This window comes from Lissotriton helveticus, chromosome 9 (assembly GCF_964261635.1).
Source record: "Lissotriton helveticus chromosome 9, aLisHel1.1, whole genome shotgun sequence".
NCBI classification, from domain to species: domain Eukaryota; kingdom Metazoa; phylum Chordata; class Amphibia; order Caudata; family Salamandridae; genus Lissotriton; species Lissotriton helveticus.
Window position 1 is genome coordinate 513196921 of NC_136070.1, and position 22010 is coordinate 513218930.

Here is a 22010-nt window from a genome sequence, read left to right on the forward strand (position 1 = left end):
ACAAAACTCCCTGTTTATGTTTAGGTATACTAGCAATATCTGGTTGCAGATGGACTCTCGTAGTCCAGGCCCCCGGTGCCAGTGCACCTGCTGCACTATTGATGACAGCTACGTCCCTGTTTAGGCAACGAACGCAATGCCAGCAACAAATTGTATCGCTTAACACTTCGAATAGTCGGCCAGTTGCTGCCGAGTGACACTGGAGCGAGCGCACTACTAACTCATCTGGGCTCCCACCCCCTGGGATAAATTAGTCCCAGTTACACGAGCAGCAGGTGTGCGGGAGCGCGAGGCAATCTCATCAGCGGGCTGCACGAGCAATTTAAAAGGTGGGATTCATTCCGCTCAGCTGGTGGCCACACTGCAAAAACAAACAGTCTTTGCGGTGCTGCGCACGTTTGGAAATATTAGCAGGAAACAAAGTAAGGTGCATCTTCAGGACTAAACAGTTGGCGGTGCAATCAAGGCGGCTGAAAATGCACAGGTGTCTCGTGCTGCTTCGTCAAAAGCAGCGGGGGGACTGCCTCCGCTCTGAACGGTCGTCGCTTCGCTTGGGCTGAAGACAGAGCGCGCTGCCATGGAGGGGGAACACTCCTTGGAGAGGTACTTGGACCAGTGCGGCTCCCAGGTAACCCGAAACTAGTGTGAACGAGTACCAACCAGGTAACCCGACCCTTGTGCAGCGAAGAGGCTGCGGGGGCACCGCTCATATCTTTGGTACATCGCTGCAATATATTTCGACACATATGACATGGACAGGTGCCCTTCACTCCTGGGTTCTAATTCCGCGTTTGCCACTTGGCCCTCCCTGTGTCTCAACTATAAATTAGAGCATTCTAAATACCCTCTGAGCTATGAACAGCCCCCTGCACACCCCCCCCCCCCCGAAATCAAACCCATGGTATTCAGAAAAATGTGCCTTTAATACGCAACACTCCTAGAGCTCAGATGTCGCTGTTACAATAAAGGTGTTGTATCGAGTGTTTTACTGGGGCCCTGGAGCCATAGATGCCTGAACTAAAAATAGTAGTTTTGAGAAGGTAGGTACAAGTCCACAATTTGGGCAGCAGATTTTAAGGAAGCATTTTTTATTTTTTGGGGTAGTTTTATATAGCGCTAGCCAGACCCGAGGGTATCCGAGCGCTTTACAGCAGTTATAGTACAGGAATGTCAAATAGTCAAGTACAGAACCTCAAATAGTCAACGGTATACATATCGGTTCGGAAATCCCGGCCTGTAGTGCAACATAGAGGCAGCAAATAGAACAGAGTCATGGCCTAGATCGTTTTTGGAAGAAAACGGTCTCTTAATACAAGTGTTTTCCTACATCTGTTGCCAAATGTTTCAACAACTGTTATTTTACATTTCTTCACCGATAAAATCATATCTTCTGATGCACATGTTATGAAGTGAAAAAGCCTCCCTGCTTGAAGTACCTCGTTAATTAACGTTTTCCTGTGTGGGCATATTTGTAAGATAAGTTGTCCAAGCAGGGGTCAGATGTTTGTAGATGCATACAATTAAGCACCTGGTGCACGCCTGATTCCATGTCTACAAAAAGGAAACTCAATTTACAAATAAAAAAAAAACTTGCATAGATTTTCTACAGCCTTTCACCCCACCTCTATAGGCTAATTTAGATGCCTCCAATCTAGATGTGGCTTTAGAAAGAGTTAGGTCTCAGAGGAAAAGCAGAAAAAGTAAACTGGAAAAGTCGGTCACGGGATTCCAAAGATTCGAGCACTTTTACTTACATTTTTTCGACTATGATTCTCCTCACCTGTGGATGAACGCGCGCGCTTCTAGAAGTCAGTTGCATGTTGTAAAATTATTGGAATCCCTGCTAAACGCTTATTGGAATCCCTGCTAAACGCGAAAAAGGGCTGCTAAGTTTTCTAAGTTTTCGCAGTGGATTCATCGGCGTTCGGCGGTATGGAATCCCTGAAATATTGTAGACTCTGTGAGCTGCAGGGGCCTCGGTCACTTTTCTACCAATAGTATTAATCACTAAAACCTAGCTCTTAATGGATATTGTTTCTAGCTCTGCTGTGAAAGTCTTCGGAGGGCGGAGCATGCAACTGAAGACCAGTTTGCAGTCCCCGACAATGTTATGGTGACTTAACAAATATGTTCTTATTGCAATAAAGTTTTTAATGTAGGCAAATACCCCCGGGCAGCAGCAGTTGTTCATGCGCACCAGCCAATAACAGTGAGTTAACACGTGAGTTCTTTTGCAAGCTAGGGATTGTGGGTATGCAAATATCCTATTCCTGCTGTAGTTATACACGCAGTGGAAACCAAGCACAGGCAGGAACCACGGCTGCACGGGGAGATCTGTAACACATTTACAGAACCACATCCTCTGATAGTTTAAGGACCTAATTTGGAAAAATAAATAATTTGCGGGAAAAATAAAATCTAGTTTAATTTCTAAGATGTCGTATGCATAACGAGATTTGCCAGAAACCATACATACTAGCACTTCAACAACAAGCATTTACAATGCAATGGTCTCGGCATTATTAAAGGTAGAGCTATTGGCATTGCTCATGACATTTAAAAAAAAATAAAAAATGGTATTGTCATTTACAATGGCAATAGGTGAGCATTAGAGAGTATTCGCGGACACAGAGCCACAGACACCCACAGCCACACACACACACACACACACACACACACACACAGAGCCGCGCACACACACACAGAGCCGCACACACACACACACACAGACAGAGCCACGCACACACACAGACAGAGCCACGCACGCATGCACACACACAGACAGAGCCACGCACACACACAGACAGAGCCACGCACACACACAGAGATTGCCATGCACACACACAGACAGAGCCACGCACACACACCGACAGAGCCACTCACGCACAGGCACAGAAAAACCGGGATGACCTGCAGGGAACAGAGGCACAGAAAAACTGGGGGAACAGAGGCGCAGAAAAACCGGGGGAACAGAGGCAGAGAAAAACCGGGATGACAAGCAGGGAACAGGAGTAAGAAGCAGACTAGAGAGCTTCATGGAAGGAGTAAGACAAAGGCAGTGGGCACAGCCTATCTGGCACACTCGTTCCTTTTTTGCTCTATCTCTTTCGTCCTCTTTACCCATCTATCCTTGACTTTCACAAGTTATTTTTTTTCTCTCTCCAACCAGTCACCCCCCTCCCTTTCTGCCCCCCCCCTTTGCACACCCCTTTGTTCTCTTTCCCTTTTTGTCGATATTTGTTATGCATATCATAATCTACAGCGCCATCTCCTGGTAAACAAGAGGAATCTGTTATTCTTGGAACCTGCTATACTTGGAAACTTCCCAACAATTCTGGCTGGGCAAGCATTCTGAATGAATATTGATTATCTTTTATTGGCGCGGGGGTCTTCAGCAGATACACTTCCCTGTCACAAGAAGACAATCCTCCACCCATGTTAACAGCGACCTTTTGGCTACAGTTAATGCATATCTTTGGAAAGGCGTGATGTAACTCAAAAAAAGCAACTGGTGCATAGTACCTGAAAACAGCGATCTAGTACCACCAAAATAATGATACAATTAGTGCTGTGTTACTATTAAAGTACATTCCACGGGTAAACAAACATAAGGGAAGGGACAAAATAAACACTAATGCTCACTTTCTGAGGCAAGTAAAGGGCCTCTTTCCGGTCCTCCTTTACTAACCATCACCATACAAGAGTCACTCTGGAAGGTTCTTTTGTATGATGACGTCTGCTCGGGTGTAGAGACATACTGTATCATTCACCTGATGGAGACTAACATTAAGGTCGCATTTTTGGCGAGGCTGTAAATTTGGAATAGCACCTTTTCCTAGTGCGTACGACATTCGGAAAAGTCGGGGGCACCTACCCAGCTGAAGTGCAGACTGCAGGAAGCACATGAAGAGCGCCAAAAGGAAGGCCTTCTTTATAGCTGTTTCATAAATTAGTTCCCATAAATACAGAAATGTATGTTCACAAGACCGGCTTCAAGACAAGTCCCGGCTAAACCACCTCTGCAGCCACCCGCCTTGCCTCGCTTTTGAAGGTTTATGGGAATCTTTGGGAAGATGTGGCCTCTTGGTGATAAGAAAATATCCTGTCACATGGGGTGTTGCCAAACAACAGGAATTCGCGAGTCAAGCGGTGCTTACGGCGCTGATTTTACGGACGAGGAAACGCTGTCCTCTGCAGTCAGGGACAATCTGGGACAGCGGCAGACAGCTTGGGCCTGCCTTCTGCAGGTCTTTGTTATAGTATTTACAACAAGGGGTGGTGAGGGACAGAGTCTCTGAATTAAGCAGAATACTCTCACCCAGTCAAGAGATCAGGGCTAGATCCAACACCGTTTTTTAGCTCACTGCACCATCCCAGTTTCAGAACCTGGCTGTATGCAAATTAGTCTGTTCCTGTCCCAGTGCATGATGGGAACAGGGCAAACCAAACTACAAAAGCCAATTCTTACACTGGGAAGGAAACAAGCTTCCGGGGACCGGTTTCTGGCATTACAGCCGTCTTCGGCCCGGCTTGCTTGAATCCTGATGGTGCAATGAGCAAGGGACTCATGTCTGAGTATACCCTTCCACGCTTAGGGTGGACAAAAATATTTACAACAAGGGGTGGTGAGGGACAGAGTCTCTGAATTAAGCAGAATACTCTCACCCAGTCAAGAGATCAGTGCTAGATCCAACACCGTTTTTTAGCTCACTGCACCATCCCAGTTTCAGAACCTGGCTGTATGCAAATTAGTCTGTTCCTGTCCCAGTGCTGTTATAGGGCAGCGGGAATAGATACTCGATAGCTTACTTGCTGAGCTCGCGCAGTACTTAAAACCCGTAAACGGCAAATGACACGAATCCGGCCGGGGTCAAAAGACAATGGATACTTATTGTATCCGCACCAGGATTTTGATGTAAGCCTCGTCCTTTTCAGACTGGGGCTTACAAAAAAAACAAGCGGATGGATGCAAGGGCCGGACGCGGTCGGGCAGAAATGGCTGCCGCAAAGCTCCGACATTTTCGGAATTGGGGGCGTGTTTTTTGTGAGTGACGAATGACGTCACGGTGAGAAAGAATGCAAAAAACACGCCCCCGAATCCGAAAAAGACGGGTCTTAAAGGGAGTGACGCCCCTCTCCTCAAATGGCTGGCCAGCATTTACGAGGCCAGCCAATGGAGAAGAGGGGCGGGTTCAAGCCCCCCGTACTAAGACTCATTAAATCTCTGACCGAGACTGCACAAGCGCAGCCTACGGTCCTCGACCTAAAAAGGGCACCGGATGTGTGTTAGAATACGACCTCTAATACATGTAAGCCCTAGATTTTTTTTTAGACTTTATTTTCAGTTTTCAACAAACATACGTTACAGTGGTTCAGTTGTACATACAATCATAATAGGCAGGTCGTGAGGTAGAAAACAACAGTCTGCTTTCCAGGGTATCTGTTAGAACTGGGATTTCTGGTAGGCTAAGGCTGACGCCAAAGCCAGGCAGAAACCACCATTCTAGTCAGGGCAAGGGAGTCGCACGTCAAGATAACCCCTGCTCACCCACTTGGTAGCTTGGCACGAGCAGACAGGCTTATCCCGGAGGCAATGTGTAAAGCATTTGCGCAAGCACACAACAGCAACAACATCCTAGGCACACCACAAAGGGAACTCCACACAAGGTTATATAAAAATAACTTCTGTATTGTCAAAACACATCAGATAGAAATCACACATGTACATTGTGCCAACTGGCACGGGCAATATTCACAAGGGATTAATTACAGGACAGGGCCACCAGGACCAGTCAGGAATCAACACTTAGCAGAAATAGCACTTCTAGAACATAGAATATAGGATATAAAATCACTGTAGCACAAATTAGCAAGTATAGCACACAACCAGTAACTACTGGTAACAGGTAAGTACCACCTACGCAACCCTAACCACCTTAGGAGAATGTCACGCAGGGAACCAGGACCTCACTAGGACCACCTGTACTGGAAAGAAGAACCACCTAAGAATAAAATACATTTAGGGGTGTAGGCAAGAACAACACACATTATGTATAAACAACACATTCAGAGGTGTAAGGAAAGAAAACACATGATGCATAAAAACATTCAGAGGTGTGGGAACAAGGAAGATACATGATGCCTAAAACATTCAGAGGTGCAAGAACAAGGAAGACACATGATGCATAAAAACATTCAGAGGTGCCAGAACACAACTCATTAGCGCAGAAACACATGATGCCTAAAAACATTCAGAGGTGCAAGGAAAGACCACACAATTGCGCAAAAACTTACATAAGCCACCACCTGTGGCAGTCCCTAGGGCAACTGGCCTTGATGGGGCTAGGACGCCCTGTGTCCCAATGTCAGGGTCCTAAACGGTGCAGGTGCCCACTAATTGCTGGGCAGCTGGGAATCAATAATGATGGGGCCACGTGGGAGCCATGCAGGCACTGAACAGCTGGTCGCCCCTGAGCCTCTCTGGGCTCCAAAACAAAATGGCCCTCAAGAGCCTCCCAGGGCTCGTAAAACAAATATGCCCCCTCGAGCCCATCTACAACAACTGTGGGGCCCTGGAGCCTCGGGGCCCAAAATCAGCAATGCCCCAGGTCGGAGCCTCGCTGGGCTCTTAATCACAAATGTCCCCGGGGAGCCTTTGCGGCTCTAACAAAGAAATGCCGCCTGGATGGAGCCGCTGACAATCCGTCAAACTGGGCCATCCCACCAAAAAGAAATCATCCAAATATTGCGTCACCGTCTCAGAGCCTGTCCGCCAGGAAAAAGCCCACTGCAGGAAGGAGCTGAAACGCTCGAACAATGCGCATGAAATCTAGCACCCCATCGGCAGCGCCTTGTCCACAAATATGCTACCGTCAAATTGGATACCCAACAACTGGTGATCCTCTGGGTGCACCGGGAGCAACCTGAATGCCGACTTGATGTCACACTTTGCCATCAGCGCCCCCGGCCCCACCGCCGCCACAATCTTCCGCGCCACATCCACCGACGAATACGAGACCGACGCGAGGTCCGCCGAGATGAAATCGTTCACCGATGACCCCTCAGGCCACGACAGGTGCTGTATCAGCCGGAACTGTCCTGGCTTCTTCTTGGGGACCACCCCAATCGGGGATATGATCAGGTTCGACAATGGCGGCTCCGCGAAGGGGCCGCCCATCCGGCCCTCCTTCACTTCCTTAAACAACTTCTCCCACACCACACCTTTTCGCTCATGCACCGACTTCAAGTTGTCCGCCCAACGCGCAATCCGCGGCCCCTCGTACCCCAACCAAAACCCCTCTCTGAAACCCCGACGCAACACGGCCGCATCGTCCGCCCACGGGTATGCCACCAGCAATGACTCCTGCCTGTCCAGCCTAACCGGCGTACAAGCCTTTTCCCATAGCCCCTGCCCCCCCCCTGCTTCCCCCCGTCCCCCGGCCTGGTTGCCCGAAGCAGGGTGCTGCAGTCCCGTCGCCGCGTGTTGTTGCCCCGGCGGACCGCCGACTCCCCAGCAGCACACCACTGGGTGCCGCCTGCCACATTTGAAGCATTCGTGCCGAAAGCGGCACACCTGCCGGCCACATGACCCCTAGTTGAATCCCAACAAGCACCAACTGTGTTCTGCCCGGAACTCTCACCCTGCCCCACCCCCGCGGGTGGGGCGGGCCGAAAAGGGAAACCGCTCGCCGTATACACTGTGCAACCGAACGTCGCCCCGCCCATCGTCTGCTGATACAAATCGGAGTCCAGTTCACCCCACTTGGCATCCGGGTCCTCCGCCATCCGAGCCCGGAACTCCTCGTCATAATGGGACCAAGCATAGCTGCCATACATCACCTGCGCCCTCCGGACCACATCCATATATTTGAACAACGCTACGGACCTGTCCGGATACTTCTCGCAGTATACGCTAGCGTATATAAGGAATGCCGCCGACCAATTGTCAATCGTCAGCGGTACCTTGGGGCGCCTGGCCAATTCCTGTTCCTCCTCTTTAGACCCCTCCTTGGCCGTGAGCTCCCAATGCAGGAGCTTCAACATCTCCACGTACTCCCCCTCAGTGGCGTCACTAGGGGGGTGCGGTGGGTGCGGACAACACCGGGTGACACCATCCAAAGGGGTGACACCATCCAAAGGGGTGACACCATGGTCCGTGCCAACAATAATCTTGGCCGGCGGCCGGGTAAGGTTTGACAGACAGTAATATTATTTTGCATTTTGGTTTCACGGAGTCCGTGACACCAAAATGCAAATAAAATTTCTGTCTGTTGAACCTTACCCAGCCGCCGACCAAAATTATTGTCCCAATTAGCATCCGGACATCAATGACGTTCGAAACGTCACTCACGTTGTGAATTGTGTATCCCGGACCTGACGTTTTAAAAATCTAAATGCTACAAGTAACAGCGCGGGCTGCTAATGCTCTCCAGAACCCCGGCCTCCTTGCTCATCGTGCCAGGCAACGAGGGCTCCTGTTTCCTGCCCTTGGCAGTCGGAGCACCGAGCAGCATATTATTCTGGGAGGCGGAATGCTGAAGGAGAGGCAGCGCTGCTCATGCCTTTCTCCACAGTGACGGATGGCTTTCTCCGAGTCCTGCCTGCCTCTCCTAACGCTCCAGGGTGAGACATTCAGAGGGCCCCTCCCCCAACCCTTCCTGCAGTAGCGATCCTCGAGCCCCAAAAAGTTTATTTATTATTTTTTATATAGCGCGGACTTTACCCGAAGGCGTCAGAGCGCTTCACAATAGGAACTCTGTTACATGATGATTAGAAAATAACAAGTGAACAAATTACAAAAGCAAACGTTAAGTTACATGTGGCAAAAGTGACAATTGTGAGCAAACTAAATACATGAGGTTGGTAGCAAACGGTGCAATACAGGAGGAAAAAGTGTAATGTGTACAGGTTACAAGAGAAAACAGTACAATTAGAGGTATAATACTGCATAATCTGGCAGACACTCAAGCACAAGAACAAACGTTACGTAGGCAATGGTGGCACTTGGGCAAGTATCTAAAGCAAACAAAATGTGAAAGGTAGCAAACAGTGTGCTACAAGAGAAAAGTGGCGTGCTAAACACTCCAAGGCCTCAAAAATCTTACCCGACCCAACACCAAGAAAGGGGAGGATGGATTCCGCCCCTGAGATTCTAGCGATGCGGGCAAGAGGAATCATTTCAGGAAAACCAAAGGAAAAAGAAGTCCCTGCAGGTTGAACTCTGGCTAACCGACCCAGGGAAGTGAACCAGGGTTTTGCAGCGCCAGGTGCACGCTTGTCTTCCTCTGCAGCTGGTAAGTGGCACCCCCATTCTTCCCTTCGCTGTGTTTGAAAGTATGCCCTTTGAGGATTACAACCTGTGCTCCTTGTGTCTGAGCGTGCGATATACCCAGTAAACTGCTTTGGTCTGTAGTTGCGCTATTGTGTGCAAGTGTAACGTACTGCCCACTGGCTATGAGTTGCACATGGGTGTCATGTTTCCATAAGTTACTGTGCGCATCTTTCTGAGTCCGTGCAGACATAACATGCTATGCCCGGAAACAGTGTAGCCCTGAACGGGCATGTAGGGTTCTTGTGCTGCCAGTAAACCTGTGTCTAACTGGGCATGGGTAGACTGGTGCCATGCGTAGTGTGTGTGTCCTGTACTGTCCAGGACATGTGTGTAGCTGCACATGACACGCGGGTGCCATGTGCATTTTAGTCCCTTTGTAAAGCTGTGTAAGGGTATCTGGGGGGCATCATGGACTCATGATGTAAGTCATGAGGGGGTGACACCATGAGTTACCCGCACTGGGTGACACCAACCCTAGTGACACCACTGCTCCCCCTTCCAGATCTTCTCTTTCGTTGCTAAGGAGAGATGGGCCCCCGGCGGCTTGGTCACCCCCATGTAAGGGAGCTTACGCACCGGCACGACGCAACTCTCCTTGCCCCCGGCAACTGCCCCGTCCGTCGTCGCACTCCCTGCGGCTGCGCCTCTTTCGCCGGTCGCCGGTCACCGGTCGCCCCGGCACCCGTCGCCTCTACCGTCCCCGACGGAGCCGCCCCGTCAGTGCCCACCCCCGCATCAGTCACATAGCGCCCTTTTACCAGCCGCACAAAGTCCTCCCCACTTGCCTCCGTCCCCACCGAGGCCTGCGCGCTGCGCTTTCTGCCCAAACCACTCCCCGCTCCGTGTCCCACCTTACCTGGCATCAAGGCCGGCGTCCTAACTGGATCCCGCCGCCTAACCAGTGGAGCTGAGGGGGCCGTCACTCTGGGCACGTCCAGCCGCGGTCGAACCTGTAATACACTGCCAACAGCATTACTGACCCCTCCATCCCTAATCTCCCCTCCACCTCAGACTCTCCATCCCCATCCCTGTGCCATTCCTGGTTGCTCTCCATGACCTCCACTTGACTCAAACCTGCCTTCTCCCTACACACCCGCATCAACGCACCCAAATCCACACTCACTTTCCTGTCATCCACCAAGCATGAATCATGTGCTGTCGTCCACCTTGCCGCGCGCTCCTCCACTCCCGGCGGCCGTCTCTACCCTTCGGGGGGGTGCGGGCGGGGACCTGTCGCCCCGCCATATGCCGCTCTCTCCTGCCGGGTCCCTCGCTGGAGCGCGACCGCCCGTACCAGGCAGAGCCGGCCCTTCCTCTCGGTGGACTGGAGCCGCAAGCTGCTCACCCGAGCGCCTCTCCCACCGCTCCTGCCAAGAGAAAAATGTGGAGTCCAGCAAGCCGGGGAAAAACCGCCCCCTTGTCCCCCCCAAAAACCCCTGCCTCCCCCCCCCCCTCAGCGACCCCCATCCCCCACCCCGCGGAGTGCCCCCCTCTTTGCTGGCCTCTCCTGCAACCCCAACCCCCTTGGGCGCCTGCAGCGAAACCCCCATCCCCTCCCTGGCTGGGCCCCCCCAACTCGGCCCCCCACCCCACGCCCCCTATCCCCACCCCATCGCACCCGGCCCCCCCTGTGAGAAGTTGGCCTGATACAAGGTGATCACTAGAACTAGTGAACATCATATATCAGTCCAAACAACCCTTATGGTGATTGGTTGTAAGTCAACCTTATAGACCAGCTATCCTAATGGTAGCGTGGACAAAGCAGTTTAGGCTAAACTCTTTTGCCATGTGAAGCCAGCTGTTTTACCACAATATAACCCCTTGAATATCAGATGAAAGGACACCACACAGGTTGTTATGAAAATAAACAGTATATTTATTAATAACAAACACCTCTGAACTCTTTATGAGGTCAGAGGGCTAAGCACATGACAATCTCTTAGGAAAAATACGACAAGTTGCACAAAATTACAATGGTGCCCTAGGGGCACGACCAACCATATACTAAGTAAGTGGAATGTGAGAGTCGATAGGAAGAATGGAGCTGTCCAGAGGCTCTAGGATCGATGGGACCACGCTACACTAACTCTAGGTAAGTAATAGGAGGCCCACGGAACGCATGTGCAGAGTGTGAACTCACACGCGAGATGCGTAACAACGTCTATGGACAGTACAGTTCAAGTTAAAGGTGAGTACGGACAATCCTGACTAGGTAGGACTAAAACGACTGTGGAACTGGACACTAGGACAGTTAAACTACCCTTGAGCACCTAAATGCTCTCATTACCTCACCCACGGGCTGCGGGTGCATAGGTGCGAAGTCGTGTCGGGTTCTCACGTTGAAGTCTATGGAGCCTAAAAGAAAAGATGCTGCAGGCGACCAGGAGGAAGATGTCCGGTGCGATCCAAGGGTGGATCGGTGAAGAAGGAGACCTGAAAGCAGAGGGGACAATGTTCAAAGTCACTAGCCAGTGACTGGTGTGGAACCAGGAAGGAACCAGATGTCGTCGTCGTGATCAGGTGAAGAGTGGACGCTTGACTCTGCAGCCACGTGGACCAGGAGGTGTCTTCGACGACCAGGATAGAGGCACGAGCTGTCCCACGCAGGCTTTCGCTGTCGGCGGTGTTGGATCCGGAATCGGCGTCCACAGGCCTTGGCAAAGGCAACCCACGCGGTGAGTGAAGAAAGCGTCTGGTGCGGACTATGAGAGTCCGGGGTGCCGCTCTTTTGGAAGGGAGCAAGGGCCAGTCTGGAGCAACCAGACCAGCAGCGAAGATTTCAAAGTTCGTCGTCTAGGAGGCCACTAGCCAGCCGTCAAGTGACCAGACAACGCGTGGAGCAGCAAACAAGCAGAAGGGCCCCACGCAGATCTCGTGGATGCTGGAGGGCTGATCTTCGGTGCAGGGGCTTCTCGGGGCTGGGGCTTCTCAGTCCCCAAAGCACTTGGTCGAGTTTACCCCGGGAGTCGTGCTGGAAGCGAAGTGCAGTTTCTTTCAAGATGGCCGGTCCCACGTGTCTCGTCGCACCCACGGGTCTCAGCTTTGCTGCAGATGTGAGTTGAGGTTGGAGAGGTCTGGAAATCCAGGTCTCGTCGGGCTCTGAAGTCTGGATCCTTGAGGGAAGACGACAAAGGGAAGCCGCTGGACGCTTGATGGTGCTTGCTTGTGCAGGGTGGACACTCCTTGCCCACAAGGGAGATTTCTTCAGTCTTCTGTGGAGCAGAACGTCGAAGTCCAGAGTTTCTTCTTGTAGAGTAGTTCAGGATTAATCTAATTTGGAATGGGACCAGCTCCTACCTTTATCCTGCTAAAGGGGGCTGTACTGCTGTCTAGGTCCCTCCCCTGGGTGGGACCAGGAAGGAGGGTGGTTACACCCCCTATCCTTTGTCCGGATTTCGCGCCAGAGCTGGGGCAGGGATGCCCCAGCAACTGGTTTGAACCGGTGTATGCACAGGGCACCTTGTGTGCCCCAGGCATGTCTCATTCCTTTCAGGCCTATCCTACCCAATACACAAAATCCTGTCTGGGGTGGTGCTAGCACCTCCCAAGGCAGGAAACCCTTTGTCCAAGCCTCCCGCGCTGGAAGGACTCCGAGCAGCAGGAGGTCAGACTTGTGTCTGTGGTGGTGGCATCCATTTTGTGATTATACACCAAAAAATATCTAGGAGTCTTTCAGTCAAATCACAAACTACCATTGGCATGAAATAATAGGAGAAAGGTGGAATCTACATTCATCCATCGCATCACGTGACGACATAGCAACACATTCACGTGAGGCACCTATTATGGGTGAAAATTTTCCCATCAGTTGTCTAACTGTGCCGCCACTATGACATCATTTGGGTTCTCCTTACCCAGGAGTTGGTACCATCACAGTCACACGGAACGTGAAAAGGACTATGAAAATAAAGAGACCCTACAGTACTATTCTGTTAGGCGGACACAGTAGCAAAAAGCAGTGCAAGTAAAGTGACAAGTGAAGTATAAAATTAGGTAAGACTGAGTAGAAGAATAAAGTTTTTAATAGTTTCTTTCAGCTCAATGGTTTTTTTAGACCAGTGTTAGTGTCTGATGGTGGGGGATTGCTTGACTCGTGTTTAGCGAAAAAGTAATGTAGCCTGACTTTTCTAAACAGCTTGGCTAGTTCAACCTGTGCTGTGAAATGATCTCCTTCATTAGTAGCCACAAAAGCTAAACCTCGATTGAGGAGGCTCTCTTCGTCATCTGATAAAGAGTAGGAGCTTAGATTTATCACGAGACTGGCTGGTTTGTTGGATTGCTCGTTCCCGCATTCTCCCTCGGTATGCTCTTGCCGTTCCTCAGATCCAGGGTTGTTTGTTGTGTTTGTTGTGTCTGCACTGGTGTTGACCAGCGGACCTGTGGGCCTTGTCCTTGTCTTCTCCTGCCTCGATTCGTCCTGGGGCCAAACCCTAAAAAAGACGGGACTCCTGGCGCTTGTTGCATCTGATTAGGGAAGAAAGGAGGACACATTTGAGGAGGGAAACGCGGGCCATACATCCACGGACCTGGCTGCCAGAAAGGTTGGAACTGATTCTGGTTGTGGTTCGAGTAGTTACCTCTTCGTCCCCTTCTGTTCCCCCGACCCCTAGACGGATTCGGGCCATTGTAATTTTGGGATGTATCGGAATCGCTAGAATTCCCATCGGAACTGGAAGTGGCATATGTGGAACCACCACGGTGGCCATTCTGATTGAATGACGGGGCTACATAAGTGTCGCTAGTGTAGGGATAAACCTTTTCGGTTGAAAATTTCGCTAAATCTTTTTTAAATTTCTCTAGTTTTGTAAAGAGAATTGACTCCTTAAACTCATTATTCTTTTCGTTGTTGTCATCCTGTCCAGTCTTAAATAAGGTTGATTTAATAGTGGCTTTGATTTTTCCTTCAAGGAGTTGAATTTCCACTAGTATTTGGTCGGCGACACGTTTAGCGGTTTTAATAATAAGGACTAGCCAGTCCCTTGTGCACCGCCAGGCAATCATGGACCAATCTTTGATGAACCCTTTATCATCCAAGAAAAGTCTTGGTGCATTAGTCACAATTAGGCCTGACGGTGCACAGTTACCGCGTAAGTATTCTGCCATAATTATGCCATGTACTGAGGTCCTAGAGTGTGATTTTTTTTAGGACTAAAACCTTATTCCACCCATCATCTGTGTTGCTCACGGCAACAGGAATGCATTCTAATATACTGGGATTTTCTTCCCAAATGTTTTGGATGTCAGCATCTTCAAAAGCTAACCCACAATTCGTTGCCATCTTATTGTAAAAGAGTTCGAAAGCAGTTGGAAAAAATGAACTGGAAACTTGTGAGCCGGTGAAGGTTCACCGCAAAAGAGACCAGTAGGTGAAGATACCCGCAAGGAGAATACAGGAAAGCAAACGTTCAACATATGAATATTTAAATCTAAACTGAGGAAAAGCAGCCAAAAAATCACAATTGTAATGGCTTACAGAAATATCATGACCCGCAGTCAAAACTGCACACAAAACTAAACAACAAACTACTTAAGGGGGGTCAAAGGGCTTGTTTACCGACTCATACTAGATACAAGCCCCAGTCGAGAACATGAGTATACACCAAAAAATATCTAGGAGTCTTTCAGTCAAATCACAAACTACCATTGGCATGAAATAATAAGAGAAAGGTGGAATCTACATTCATCCATCGCATCACGTGACGACATAGCAACACATTCACGTGAGGCACCTATTATGGGTGAAAATGTTCCCATCAGTTGTCTAACTGTGCCGCCACTATGACATCATTTGGGTTCTCCTTACCCAGGAGTTGGTACCATCACAGTCACACGGAACGTGAAAAGGACTATGAAAATAAAGAGACCCTACAGTACTAATCTGTTAGGCGGACACAGTAGCAAAAAGCAGTGCAAGTAAAGTGACAAGTGAAGTATAAAATTAGGTAAGACTGAGTAGAAGAATAATGTTTTTAATAGTTTCTCTCAGCTTCCTAACTCTAAAAACATAAGTGTAAGAAGCAGATTTGACAGAATATCTGCTCAGCGAGTGGTCAACATGTTTCTGCATATGAGGAAGTACCCATGCATTCGTCAGGACCTAGTTGGTGCTACTGCTGTAATAATAGTGAGAAAAATAAAAGGAAAATGTCACCTGGTTTTCAGGTTGGAATGCTCCACCACAATCTACAAATAAAATCACGACAACAGAAAGAGAAGTGAAAAGACACACATGACATTGTCAATCTTATGTAACAATACACTCTGCTCTAGTGTTATTGTAGTGACTTGTCAATACAATTTATATGACATATACACACTCACACAATTGATGTGGGGCTCGCGCCTCACCTCACCTGGCTGCAGCTCCGGTCAATGAGGAGCACCGCTCTGTTTAGAGAAAACACACGTACACAAAAGCTTTCACTAGTAAACCCAAGCAGGTATCAAATGATTAAAAACCTGATTAGAACTCAGGCATTGATCTGGGATTGCCAAAAGCAATATCTAGTTGTATGGTGGTAAACAGACCTCGAAATATCCCGTTATTTGGTCTTAGTCTCCAAGAGGAAATACTCTGTGTTGCATTCACTGTAACTGACGATGTTGGTCAGCTATGTCAAATAATTATAACAGCAGGGAAAAAGTATTTCTCCCTATTGCTGAAGATGATGTAAAGCGCGATCTATTTTGATTTGTCCAGGGAGTTTGAAATCATTATGTCCCGGGAGCGCTTGACATAAACAAATGCTCAGCGCGATCTCATTAATAGATCTTGAGCCTCGCGGTGCGTGTGACTGGGTGTTGGAACGCCTCGGCGGGCTATTTATGCGCAGACACCCGTTTACTGAAATAGTCCCCGTATTCCTTCACATAATACTCGAACGCGCTTGTGTCTCAGCAGCGCGTGATCTAAAAGTGTATTACTTGAATCCTGACACGCAACAGCGCATTAGAGAAAGGCTGCTGCTCGAGAAAAATATATACACGAAGGCGCTTACCTATCCGTCGGTGTCTCCCAGCGTTCCTCTGCGCTGGACTTGGGGAGGCACCGAACGGAGGCGGCGCTATCTATTTAATGACTCACATCCTTTACGCGCTCACGTGTTAGCGCAAAGGATTGTGGTTAATGTAGTGCAATATCATAGACTTCATGTTATTATTAACGGACGTAGTTGGAAATGAAATGCGCACAATAGTGCATATTCAATACGAACCATACAACGCCACCTTACACACTAGAACAATCATCAATGAGGACACATTCAACTTAAGCCCACATTATTCTAAATTATTAAAGCCTCAAAATGACAGAACTTGCACGTATTAATGAGGAGGTTTATAGTTAGTATAGTAAGGAATACACACCCCTTCGATGGAAAAAGTGAGTAATTAGGCAAATTGTCACCAGTGCTAAGATGGTATATATATATATGCACTGGCCATTACTGGTAATCAGCCTGGGTGAATACTTAGGCAAATTGTGACCAGTGCTAAGATGGTATATATGTATGTACTGGCGACTGCTACTAACCAACCTATATGTATGCTTAGTTAGGAATGCACGGCTTATATTGGAGGTAGTAGATGTAGATCATCTCGATAAATCACTCATATGTAGAGTATCTACCCATTGGATTTGCTGCACTGGCCTGGGACAGTAGTTGATGTCATAGACCCAATGTCAACCTTATTCTCAATTCAAAGCGACATCCATGGAATAGGTTCGTTTAATCCCTCTTTGTTGCTGTTTATCTTGTATACCCATTTTTGTTCTTTTTTGAAGAGAAATTTGGCTATATCAGGACAGTGATCAGGGATGGTAGGTTGTTCTAATATGGTCCACGTGAATTCATTAGGACCGTGGCCTACTTCCAGGAAAGGGGCTGTTAAGCGCGTCGCTTGTTTCCGGCACCGAATTGTGCTTTTGTGCTCACAAATGCAGGTTCTGGTCTTTCTAGTGGTCATTCCCACATATCTTTTTGAGCACGGGCATGTGATGAGATAGATGGTATTCTCACTATTACAATTAGTGAATTTAATCTGTTGCCATGGGCGGCTTGTCCCAATATCGACTGTAGTCGATTTTGTTGTCTGAGGACAGACGGAACAATTTCCACACGGATGATGTCCTTGAACAGGGGGGAGGTCCCAGAGGGTTCCCACCTGTCGAGTCATCCTGTTTCTTGGTCGTGTGTGTACCAACTGGTCTTTGATGTTCTGACCTCTCTTAAACGCAAAGAGTGGTAAGGGTAGTGTGTCACCGCCGGTGTTCAAAATGTTTTTTTATGATCTTTTGGACCTGATTGGATCTGGCGTGAAAAGTGTTCATGAAAGTCATCCTGTCTGACTTCTCCTTTGGAACCGCCAATTCTAGGAGTGCCTTGCGGTTGTTGTTCGAGGCCCTTTTCTTCGATTGGCGTATAATTGCAGCTGGATAGTTCTTTTCACGCAGTTGTTCTGACAATTTGGCCGAGTGTACTTCAAACGCCTCTTTGCTGGAACAGTTCCTCTTCAACCTCAGAAACTGTCCAAAGGGTAAGTTGTTCCTTAGTGCTCTAGGATGACAGCTCTCATAGTTTAGGAGTGCATTCCTAGCCATAGGTTTTCTGTATAGTTCTGAACAGAGGCCATTAGTTGTGGCCAGAATCAATAGGTCCAAAAACGGTAGCTGAGATCTACTGTATTCGATTGTGAAATTCAAATACACATTGCAGGAGTTCAACCAGCGGTGAAAGTCCATCAAATCCGTTTCAGAGCCTCTCCAGACAACGAAGATGTCATCTATGTATCGCTTCCAGACTCGGAGCGATACATAGTAAGGATTGTCATGGTTGAGCACCTTCGTCTGTTCAAACACATGAACGTACAGATTCGCTAAACTAGGCGCAAAGACACTCCCCATGCTCGTGCCCGATGTTTGGAGATAGGTGGTGTCCTCGAATTTAAAATAATTCTCTTTCATAGCTAGTTCAGCCAAGTCCATGATGAACGGGACAGGTGTTCGGGATTGTAAATCCCTCCCCTGTAGGATGGTAGCAATGACCTCTAGGGTCTCTGTCTGGGGGATGGATGTGTAAAGTGACTCAACATCAAAAGAGACGAGCAGGTCTCTTGTGATGTCGAAGTCAATGTCAGGAAGAAGACGCAGCATATCCTTGGTGTCCTTTAGATATGTCGGCATTTCTCTTACAATGGGATTCAAAAAATGATCTACAAATGTAGATAGGGGTTCCAAAATCGAACCCACTCCGGAGATTATTGGTTCTCGACTGGGGCTTGTATCTAGTATGAGTCGGTAAACTAGCTCTTTGACCCCCTAAGTAGTTTGTTGTTTAATCCATTTTGTGATGCCAAGGCTAGAGTTAACGTTAACCGGGGTTCTCAGTTACATACATGTCGTGTCCCTCTAGAAGGGTGGAATGCTACCCCCGTCGCCATAATTGGCGAGGGGGTAGTATTCCAATTCATATGACACCTTACTCGACATGTTTTGATAATGTTATACCAGAGTTAGCATTTAACCGCGAGGATTATAATGCACTTAAGAGTATATGGTATAGCGTTATCATGGAACAGCTATAAGGACTTGGTTCCGCAAGCTGCAAACGGGCTCAGCTCATGCCAGAGCACCAGCTCACATAATTCCAGGCACTCTGCCTTCAGGATTGATAAGGCCTTCCATAGGAGTGACTGATAGGAATATATGTGTCCATTTTAGGGTTAGATATAGGTATACTATATCTATAGCAAAGGGTGATTACACCACCTTGCCCCAGCTGTCGTGCAGCCAGTTGTGTCTGTTTAGATGGCCAGCCAGGGGTGGCATAATACATGCTTCAGCCCCTGGTAGGCCCTGGGTACACCTATGCCCTGTATACCTAAGGTATACTGTACAGGGACTGATAAGGTGGCCCAGTACCAATTGGTAAATGCACCTAAGGTACATGGTTGTCAATTTAGAGAGAGAACAGCTAGGCTGTGGGTCTGATTAGCAGGCCCACAGCCAGGGAAAGTCGTAAACCAGTGAAGCAAAAAGCAAAAATCTGGGGTGACCATAGGATTGCAGACCCCACTCTCCTACATAACCCCCCCCCCAAACTTAGGGACATTAAACTAACCTTGACCAGGTGAGTCTTCCTGTTATAAGTGGAAATACCTGGAGAGACCATATGCACTGCCATGGTCAGTCCCTGGTCTGTGCTCCACTGTAAAGTCCATCCCCTGTAGGGAAATGGACCACCTAAGAAGTTTGGGGTTTTCACCCTTCATCTGATTTAGCCATAAGAGGGGCTTATGGTCGGTCTGAATCTTGAAGTGAGTTCCAAACAAGTATGGCCTCAACTTCTTCAGGGCCCAAACCACAGCAAAGGCCTCCCTCTCAATAGCTGACCAACGTTTCTCTCTAGGGGTCAGCCTTCTGCTTATAAAAGCAATGGGCTGGTCATGACCATCAATATTCAGTTGAGATAGAACAGCTCCCACACCCAACTCAGATGCATCTGTTTGGACAATGAAGGTTTTGGAGTAGTCAGGACTTTTGAGAATAGGTGCAGTACACATGGCCTGCTTTAGGTCATCGAATGCCTTCTGACAGCTAACTGTCCACTGAACTTTCTTTGGCATTTTCTTGCTTGTCAAGTCATTAAGTGGTGTCACAATGGACCCATAATTTTTGACAAACTTCCTATAGTAACCAGACAGGCCCAAGAAAGCTCTGATCTGTGTCTGGGTGGTTGGAGGAGCCCAGTCCTTTATGGCCTGTATCTTGCTCTCCAATGGTTGAACCTGGCCTCCACCCACAAGGCGGCCCGGGTACACAACCTGACTCTGCCCTATCTGGCACTTAGTAGCCTTGATAGTGAGGCCTGCCTTTTGCAGGGCCTCTAAAACTTTCCTCAGGTGGATCAGGTGATCCTCCCAGGTGGAGCTAAAGACAGCAATATCATCTAGATATGCTGCACAAAAGTCATCCAACCCAGTGAGAACTTGGTTCACCAACCTTTGAAAAGTGGCAGGTGCATTCTTCAAACCAAAGGGCATCACCACAAATTGGTAATGACCTCCTGGGGTAGAAAATGCTGTTTTGGCCTTGGCATCCTCAGCTAACCTGATCTGCCAATAACCAGCTGTTAGGTCAAATGTACATAAGAAAGTTGCAGAAGCCAACTTGTCTATCAGTTCATCTGCCCTAGGCATTGGATGGGCATCTGTCTTAGTGACAGCATTGTGACCCCTGTAGTCTACACAAAACTTCATCTCTCTCTTACCATCTTGGGTGTGAGGTTTAGGCACTAGAACTACAGGACTAGCCCAAGGGCTCTCTGAGGGTTCAATGACTCCCAATTCCAACATCTTTTGGACTTCTTTCTTAATGCAGTCCCTGACGTGGTCAGGTTGCCTGTAGATTTTACTCTTGACGGGCAGACTGTCACCAGTGTCCACCTCATGGGTGCACCAGTTTGTCTGACTGGGGGTCAGTGAAAACATTTGCCTGAAGGATTGAAGAACCTGTTTACAATCCTCTTGTTGATGAGCAGAGAGGCTGTCAGAAAAGACTACACCATCTACTGACCCATTATCAGGGTTCTGAGTGAGCAGGTCTGGGAGAGGGTCACTCTCTTCCTCCTGCCCCTCATCTGTGGCCATGAGCAAGCCCATGCCCTCCCTGTTGACAAATGCTTTGAGCCTGTTTACATGAAGCACCCTGTGGGGGCTCCTGGGAGTTCCCATGTCCACCAAGTAGGTGACCTCTCCCTTTTGCTCAATGATGGTATGGGGTCCAGACCATTTGTCTTGGAGAGCTGCTAGGGCCACTGGCTCCAACACCCATACCTTCTGTCCTGCATGATACACAGTTAGGACAGCCTTTTGGTCATGCCAAACTTTTTGAAGTTCTTGGCTGGCCTCAAGGTTTTAAGATGCCTTCTCCATGTACTCTGCCATCCTGGAGCGGAGACCAAGTACATAGTCCACTATGTCAAGTTTAGGCTTTTTGAGAGGTAACTCCCATCCTTCCTTCACCAGACATAGGGGTCCTCTTACAGGATGCCCAAACAGAAGCTCAAAAGGGCTGTAGCCAACCCCCTTCTGTGGGACCTCTCTGTAAGCAAACAGGAGGCAGGGTAAAAGGATGTCCCATCTTCGCCTAAGCTTTTCAGGTAACCCTTTTATCATCCCTTTGAGGGTCTTGTTGAATCTCTCAACAAGCCCATTGCGCTGTGGGTGATAGGGTGTGGTGAACTTGTAGTTCACACCACACTCCTTTCACATTGCAGTCAAGTATCCTGACATGAAGTTTTCACCTCTGTCAGAGACAACCTCCTTAGGAAACCCCACTCCGGAGAAACCTCCAAGCAGGGCCCTGGCCACAACAGGAGCTGTAGTGGTCCTAAGGGGAATAGCTTCTGGATACCTGGTGGCATGATCCACTACCACCAGTATAAATCTGTGCCCAGATGCTGTTGGGGGGTCCATTGGTCCAACAATGTCAATCCCCACTCTTTCAAAGGGAACCCCCACCACAGGTAGTGGTATAAGGGGGGCCTTTGTTGTGCCACCTGATTTGCCACTGGCTTGGCAGGTGACACATGAGCGACAAAACTCTTTAGTGCCCTCAGACATATGAGGCCAGTGAAAGTGTGGGGCAAGCCTGTCCCAAGTCTTGTTCTGGCCCAAGTGA

At 48.7% G+C, this 22010-nt stretch overlaps 1 protein-coding gene across 1 annotated transcript in view; it reads left to right on the plus strand.

Moving 5' to 3' along the window:
• Positions 1-544: 544 nt before the first annotated feature.
• The window catches only part of TBPL2 (TATA-box binding protein like 2), a 426294-nt gene continuing 404828 nt past the window's right edge, over positions 545-22010 (plus strand). Inside the window, exon 1 of the mRNA XM_078662091.1 lies at positions 545-628. Within this exon, the coding sequence (XP_078518217.1) occupies positions 578-628 (51 nt within the window). The 5' untranslated portion in view covers positions 545-577. The remainder of the gene's footprint in view (positions 629-22010) is intronic.